This window comes from Patella vulgata, chromosome 2 (assembly GCF_932274485.2).
Source record: "Patella vulgata chromosome 2, xgPatVulg1.2, whole genome shotgun sequence".
Classification (NCBI taxonomy): Eukaryota; Metazoa; Mollusca; class Gastropoda; family Patellidae; genus Patella; species Patella vulgata.
The window spans coordinates 68931902-68941047 of NC_065880.2; the positions used below are offsets into that span (position 1 = coordinate 68931902).

General features: G+C 35.5%; 1 protein-coding gene across 1 annotated transcript in view; it reads left to right on the plus strand.

The window, feature by feature from the left end:
- Positions 1-5402, plus strand: part of LOC126810569 (uncharacterized) — a 28278-nt gene extending 22876 nt beyond the window's left edge. Inside the window, exon 10 of the mRNA XM_050535714.2 lies at positions 5-5402. Coding sequence (XP_050391671.2) covers positions 5-3385 — 3381 coding nt within the window. The 3' untranslated portion in view covers positions 3386-5402. The remainder of the gene's footprint in view (positions 1-4) is intronic.
- Positions 5403-9146: the final 3744 nt, after the last annotated feature.

Genomic DNA, 9146 nt, shown 5'->3' on the forward strand with positions numbered 1-9146 from the left:
TCAGGTTGTTACTCTGACTAAACATCGTGGATTTAATAAACCTGATGATGAACAACTCCACGTTTTGCCACTGTATACCCTTGATCCTACTGATGAAAGTGGCAGTTATGATAATCAGATGGAAAAAGTCAGAAGTGGTGCTTTAGAAGTCTTACATAACTTTCCACACGAAGTAAGGATGAGGGCGCATCCTTTGACACCAAAGAAGAAAGGAAGAAATGCTAAGAAGGACCAGAGTCCAAGCTCTAAGAAAGATGCACATAATGCTCTCAGCAAAATGAAAGGAAATATACCTGTATACAATCCTAATGGAAAACTTTCTAAAAATAACCATTATAAAATGGGTAAAATACCCAACTCTGATAAAAATTGTAGTTATCCTGCACCACTGAAATCCGAAAATAAAGACAATTTGACATTTGATAATTTAATGTCTTTATCAGACATGCCAGGATTCACAGAAATGTATGATTCGTTTTGGAGCTTTTTCTATAAAAATGGGTCTTTTCCACCAGCAAATTTTTTAGACAAATGGGGTGCTACACTGCCATCTAGTAATATAACTAATATCAAAGGTGATGTCAACAGTCCATCCAATACAATTATTCAAAAACCCTCCTCGGATATGTACCCTGTGAGTAATCACCCCAAGTCCAATACAGAAAAACAGCAACCATTAAACTTCGACAATCAGATGAGAAACCTACCACCAAATTTTCAGAAAGTGTCAAACATGGAAAAACAAGATCCTCATAATACAGTAAGACAATATCCATATCAAGGTAAAGATACAAACTCTGCTCAGTTAAATCAAAATGATTCTCTTGAAGTGAAAAATCTCCACTCAAACCTTCCTGGACAAATACATGGCAGCTATAACCATTCAAACAAAACTCAACATGATCTCAATTCCTTTCATAAGAACAAATTTCAAGAACAACAACAAAATGATGGTAAAATGATGAATGTAGATAACATGTTTAAAGTGCCAATGGCCCCTGATAATATAACCTTTCAACAAACAAATCACAATATGGGTGGTAACATCAACAACCCATTCCGTTCTCCAGACAGTCATCACCAACAAAAAACAGATTATATGCAACGACCACCACAACATCCCATCAATTCATTGGCAAATACAAAAAGAAATAGACCTACACCACCAGGATCACCACACTTCTCAGGGTATTCTCCTTTTGATAATAAATTCAACAACAATATGGTCACACCACAGACTCCATCACACCAGAAAGATTCTGATAATATCCAGCAACGGGTGACTAATATCCATCGACAACAGCCAGCTGACATGCATCAACAAAAATCAGCCAATACTCATCAACAACAACAGATGGTTAATATCCATACACCTCATCGTACATCTGTCATCCATCCACAGACCTCAGATATTCATAATCAGCAGCCAACTAACCCAAACTTCCAACAAATACCTAATATATATCCTCAACATTCAGCTGATATGTATCATCAACAGGCTGTTAATACCCATCAACAACAGCCATCAAATATCCCTCAACAACTACAAGCTAATATCCAACAACAACAAGTTATTCAGCCTCATCAACGAGAAGCAGCTAATGTGCATCACCAACAGAGAGCAATCCACCATCAACAACAGGCAACAAGTATCCATCAACCACTATTGACAAATATTCAGCAGCAACAACCAGCTAATATCCATCAACAACAAACCTCTATCCAAACTCAACAGATTGATAAAAGTCATCCACAGCAAGCCATCCATAAGCAGCTTCAATCAGAAAATAGTCAGTCAGTTAATAATCAACAACAATCCACAAATAATCATACACAACCAGTCGCAGATATTCACCAACAGCACAGATTTGATTATGTTTATCAACAACAAGCAGCACAAAATCCCCTACGACAGTTAGATATTGATAATAAAAAGATATTTCATAACAATGGACAGAATACATTTATTAAACAAGAAGCACTTCGTAATAATCACCAACAAATGGTGATTAACAATAAACAACAAGAACATCTAAATGTTCACAGGAATCAAGATAGTTCAGGGTCTTTACATGCTGGATTTTTAGATAAAAATCGACAGTCTGATAACCAAAGACTTTCAGATGACTGGCCAGCAGCCAAGAGACAGTGCCTATCAAACAATCCTTTGAGTCAGACGAACATTGATGACAGTATGTGTTCTCATCTAACACCAAGACCTAATGATCTGGTGCATAATCAGAACCCTCTATCTTGTGGTGCTAATTTTACCAATAATATTCAAAATTGTGTGTCTGGTGCTAATAATGTGGTACCTCAAAGTAGAAACTATCCAGTGGATTTGCAAAAAATGCCTTTAAATCAAGATGATCGGCTTAGTGATCATAGCAACAATTCTGGTATCAACAACAACCAGATACTACCTCAACAACGGATAACTCCTGGGCAACACAACTTCCATCCAGGCAGCAATTCTCAGTACGTTGACTCATCCAAGCAGTCATTTGAGTCTCATTTGCACATGCCATATGATGCAACTAGATCTTATCCTAATCATCCAATGTTTTCTGTTACTCATCCTGAAAATAGGGCAAATACATCTTTACCAGATTTTAACAGTTTGGTGCCTTGTGAACAAAATAATTCTCATAGAACTTTACATTCTCAGGAGCAGCATCAAATATCTATGCAAAATCCATCCCAAGTTCTTCATCCAGATAATCATTCCATGAATAGGAACAATCAACAAAATAACCAACATCATTCCCCATCAATGCTGAATATGGAGGATGGGAAGTTAACTGGTTGTATGACAAATGCAGAAAAAGTGAATCCTGATGAGCCTGAGGAAATTTTGGATCCAACAGTTGTTCACCGTCAAATGGAGTATAATGAAGAAAGCTTTCATGATCCTGATGTTGGAGGTGTTGCCATTGCTTTATCTCATGGTGCTGTGCTGTTTGAAGTAGCCAAACGGGAGCTTCATGCAACAACTGCTCTAAAAAATCCCAATCGCTACCATCCAACACGTATTAGTCTTGTATTCTATCAGCATAAAAACCTGAATTACAGTAATCATGGTTTCTTAGAGTACGAGATGAAATGTGAGAAGTTACGTCTGCAGAAATTGGAAAAAAGGAAAGAGTCAATGGAAAATGGAGACATTATTCCTGAAGAGATCAAAATAAAGAAAAAGGTGAAGAAGGGTGGAGATGAAGAAGAAATTGATTTTGCAACAACATCGGCTGCTCAGTATAAGTATATGTGGGAAGCTCCTGTCAGTCATAGTCAAGCTCTCACGACCGATTCCATAATAACAAGATGGATAGATCCTCAACCTATGGTGACAGGACCTTATCAACGGTGGGTGCTTCCATCCTGTTAGAAGTGACTGTCATTACAACCACATGATATCGCTGTATTTATTTTATTACACAATGTGATACCATTCTAACAACTTGATACTCCAACAAATATACATATCGAGGAAATTACATACATTTATTTGGTGTAAACTTATGGTTCTTGTTAGTGGATTAAGTTATTTGATGTATAGAATTGTTATGCTATTGTATATTAAAAGTAGGTATTAATGTAGATGAATAGAAAATAGATAGCATGAATGAGCCATGTAGATAAAATCCCAGGTTCATGGGGAAGACATGATATATTTTGATAAGTACTCTTCATTTTCTTTCATTGTTTATTAGTAGTCATTCTTCATAGTATGTCTCCTCCTCTACTTATATATATATATATTATTAAATATATTTAGATAGATACCTACATCGTATTTATGAGCTTCATTCAGTTATTGTACCCTTGTATGTTTTGTTATGATTTTGTATTTACCAAATCAATGAAATTATTTAGTTTAATTCAGATTTGCATAATTATAATTACCATATAATATTTTAATAGCTCAGGCGCTAAAATATTACTCAGGGTGACCTTTTTAATCTATGTTTTAATTAATAAATTAGAAGATAGTTCTTGAGTGGTTAAATTATTCATTTTAATAATTGTACATAGTAGATTTATTATAGGTAGATTTTACAGTTTTCAATTTTATATAGTATGGATGTTTGTACAGAGAGATATTTGGTAGATTAATTGTAAATAATTTAATTCTTGTTATATTAAGAAAAATTAATGAGGGAAAGTGTGTGGGTGTGCGTGTGTGTGTGTTACTAAGTAGATAATTGAATGAAATTTATATATAAATTGAGATGTATGTATGTATGTATGTATGAGTGGATGAATGAGTGTATTGTAAATGTAAGAATTATTATAATTAGAATAAGTAATGAAGTAAGTGCTTGTCGGTTTGATTTAGTAGTTATTATTATTTTATGATTGTGTTATTTTAATTCAGAAATATATCTATATTATATATATGAAAATAGTAAATGTTGTTTGTGATGTAGATGTAAAGAATAGCATTTTATTTATCATGAATTCAATTTAGATTTTAGCCAAGGAATTCTCTTAACTTATTTATGCTCAATGGTGATAATATAATGAATATAATTTATGTCCTAGTGGTGTTGTAGAGGGCGGGATTATCTGATACTAAACATCCTAACAGTGTAATTGTCAACAATTGAAAATAATTTGGTTAATAATCCATGATCAGATGTTTTTATGTATGTATAAATTTAATCAGTAGTAATTGTTTACCTACTAATTCTTACCAGTTGATAATCTGTGCTGAAATTAATTGTTATCTGTTTTCATTGTTCTATTATGTTATTATTAATATTCTTTTGAAGCACAGATTTAATCTGAAGTCATTTTAATTTGTCAGTATGAAATTCATCTTACCATTCAAAATTGATTTGTTAAATTTTAAATAATATTTGGCTTGTCTTTTAAGGGTATATTTTTATATTATCCATCTTTCTGTAGGTAAGGTATATCACTTTAACAAGAATTTTAGAGGGGGATATCTTGGCTCTCTGAAAGATGTGTATTGTCCTTAATTATAGGCTGATAGCAAATTCCAGTTGGTTGAAAATTTCCCTCCTAAAAAGTATGATATTTATGGATAGTAAACTAAGATGACTTAATTATAATTTACTGTTAATGTTCCATTTTAGAAAACAATTTTTAAAGAAATTTTCTGTGATATTTAAATAATTTGATATTGTACTAGTTTTGCAACTATCTTTGTTTAAGGAACTATTAAGATGTATTTTGGGTTATAGTAAACTCTTTATTTTATGTACTGCAACAAAATAATTTTTATTAGTAAACAAAACGATTTTGGAATAATTCACTGGTTATAACCACTTAAGTAAAAGTTGAGATTTATCAATTTACTGCACAATCAGTATCAGAAGAATGTTGTCTAACACAAACAAATTGTATGTTTGACAAAAATAAATCTTTATACTACTGTATTTGGATATTGTTTTTAATATACCCACATTTCAATGTGGGTGTTGTCATAATAAGGTATCCACCCAAGTCTCTCAATATGAGACAGTCTGTCTCTCGAAACTAAGGTTACCATGTGATTCACTTAAAATTCATACCTTGTGCATATGAATATCACCCTTGAGTTTCCATAAACAGCCTATTAATTATTACTCCATTTGAAAATAAAATATAGGCTGACCGTTGGTTATATAGCCTTAAGATCTGAATGGAATGGTATGGGAGGATATGTGCAAATAAAAAGGGTTGTGACCAGCATGATTATCTATGAAATCAAAGTACTCTGCATATCTTGCGTCAACGATGAGTTGGTAATGTTGAATTTTGGATATAGTACTTGGCCATCTTGAAATCAAATGTGCCGGCTGCAGTTAGTGAATTTTAACATTGTATAAAGTCGGATATGCTCACGAAGTGCAGTAAGCAAAAGAATCCTGTTTCTGGCATTTATAGTTTTTAAGATACAAATGAATGAATTGAATGTCTAAAGGGTGGCTGCCATGTTGAAATCCAATATGGCGGCTGTTGTAAGCAAACTTTTACAATTTATGAACATGGATTTACTCACCATGTGCAGTAAGCGTTCATGACATTTACAAAAAAAATTCAGATACAATTGAGTGTCTTAAACGAGGCGGTCATCTTAAAATCCAATATGTCGACTGTTTATTGATACTTCCATATTGGTACTTCATATTGAAAACAGAGGCATAGACATTTGATTTGCTGTCGGAATTACTGTAGCCTACAAAAGTACAACAGGTGTTCCAAAAGGAAAAAGCCTGTCCTGTATAATTTTTGTCCCCCGCCTTTGGAAGAAAGCAAGGGACTATTAAAATGGGTTCGTCTATCTGTCTGCCTGTCCGTCTTTCTGTCCGTCACACTTTTTGGGACACAATAAGTCAATAACTCTCCTAACTGAGCTAGAATGTTCAAATTCGGCGTATGTGTTTATTATGTCCATGCCTTTATGGAGTTTGAAGATGGGCATTTTCTGCTTAAGGTAAGCAGAGATATATTTGATTGGTTGCTGCTTTGGGACACGATAACGTTAGTTCTAATTAAGTGAGAGTGATGAAACTTGGTGAATATTACATCAATACCTTGACTAAGTTCGATAATGAGCTTTTTCTTCTCAGGGTAAACAGAGCGATAAGCCATTTGATTGGCCGAGACTTTGGAACACAATAACTCTGCTTCTAATTGAGCTAGAACGTTCAAACTTGGTGTAGGTGTTTATTAGAGCAATGCCTTGATGGAGTTCGAAGATGATAATTTTCTGCTTAGGGTAAGCAGAGATAAACAATTTGATTGATTGATGCTTTGGGACACGATAACTTTAGTTCTAATTAAGTGAGAGTGGTGACACTTGGCGTATAGTTTTATCATATCAATACCTTGATTAAGTTCGATAATGAGCATTTTCTGCTCGGGGTAAGCAGAGCGATAAGCAATTTGATTGGTCGAGACTTTGGGACACGGGGGGTTGGATGGTCGAATGGTTAGCACGTGCGTGCTGTATCATAAGGCCTGTCATTGAGTCAATTGGAGTGGTTTCCAATCCCCGGTTGTACGTGACAAGGAGTAGGGTCGCCTGTCCAACCTCGTGGGTTTTCTCCGGGTCCTCCGGTTTCCTCCCACTGCTAAAGACCCCTACGCGCAAGCGAATTATTAAAAAATAATAAAATTAAATCATATGTTAGTCCCGAAATGACCTAGTTTGTGTCGAGTGGACGTTAAACCCCATTTCTCTCTCTCTCTCTCACTTTGGGACACAATAGCTCTTCTTCTAATTGAGGTAGAATGTTCAAACTTGGTGTAGGCGTTCATTAGGTGAATGCCTTGATGGAGTTCGGTGATAAACATTGTCTACTTATGGTAAGCATAGATAAGCAATCTGATTGGTTGATGCTTTGGGGCACGATAACTTTGGTTTTAATTAAGTGAGAGTGATGAAACTCCGAGTATAGATTCATTTACTAAGTTCGATGATGAGAATTTTCTGCTTAGGCTAAGGAGCGATAAGCATTTTGATTGGTCAAGACTTTGGAACATAACAACTCTGCTGCTATTAGGTAGAATGTTTAAACTTGATGTAGATATTCATTATATATATAGGTGAACGTCTTGACTGAGTTCAATGATTAACATTTCGAGCTAAAGCTAAGCAGAGCTAAGCAATTTCATTGGTCGATGCTTTGGGATAAGATAACTTTGATTCTATCTGATAGATAGTGATAAAACTTAGTGTATAGTTGATAATCTGTTTGATTGCTTGATACTTTTGACAAAAATAAATGTGCGATTAATTATTAATATGTGTCATCTATTTATTTTGGGATTTCGGCGGGGGACATCAGCCTCACTGTTGGCTTGTTATTGATTGCGCCCACCCAATCTATCCGAAAGCCTTCTTAAAGCCGGATGGAGGGGGGTCACGGTGGCTAAGTGGGTAAGACACTGGCTCGCTAGCCTAGAGGTCGGGTGTTCGATCCCAGCATTGGCCGAGAAAGTTCATCAAGATTTTCCGGCGTGGTTCCCCCTTGTCCGTGATGCAGGACGGAGAGCCTGACAAAGAGAGCTTGTAGTCCCGTGTGCACATTGGCGTGGATGTAAAAAAAATCCCTTGACAGTTGGAATTCGATATAAGAGTAGGCCGCAGTGCCGCTGTCCTGGCAAAATTTCCGTCATAGCACACTGCATGGCGTATGCCCGTCTTCATTAGCCCAGTTCGGAGCAGAACAATAGGACGTTAAACCCCATTTCATTTCACTGCAACACTTTTAACTATTTCTTTCAAATTAGGTGTGGAGCATTGTGGTCACGACAGGATACTAAGCGATCTTCAGTTCCGAAGTTACTCGCCATACTTCGAAAACCTTGTTAATGCGATACAGAATTACGTTTTTTCACGGATTTTCGAAATGCAGTGTTGCGTGAGAAGGATGAACCCTGTTGGTTTCTTTTTTTATAGAGATATATTATTTGTCCGGAAAAGCTCGTAATGACAATAAATTAGATTTTTTGAAGGATTGTTTCCACTAGAGAATGAACCTTATTGATTTTCAGCATTCTCTGGCTTTCCGTTAAGGGTAAATTGTTTGCGCGTCTTTGAGTGTCATGTGTTACTCCTCTTTTCCCGTAAACCTTGTGAAAGGAGCCCAGACTTTTTCAAGATTTTTATAAAAATTTGCCGCAAAGCATTTACGCCACGTGACAATAAACTCTATAGATTTTCAGTGTCCGGTGATTTTCCGTTCTCGATTATTACATAATTATGCAAGTGACCATAACGCCTTTGGCTTCGAAACGCAATGCAGTCTCACGTTCGCTGTATCCAACAAAGCTACAATTCAAAATAGCTGTGTGCCTACAGGTTGTCAAGTCCCTAGCTTTATTTTTTCTAAATATCTGGTCTAAAAACTATGCAAAAAGCAAGTCCCTAATTCAAAGCTATTATAAACGCGGTAGTGTTTTATTTTTCAAATTTGGTGTGAAGTATTGGGGCCACATGACAGTGAACACTATCGATTCTAATCATTTTCTGTCGGTTTTGAAGTTTGTCTGTCCATCAATATTACAATTTCTTGCAAACCACGGAGAATATAGTTTCTTTTCCGTTTTGATTTAAAGCAAGTGGATTGTCTCTATTGATTTTCATCCGTGTCCCTCTCGATAATATTAACTCGAGATTTTGAGAACATTTA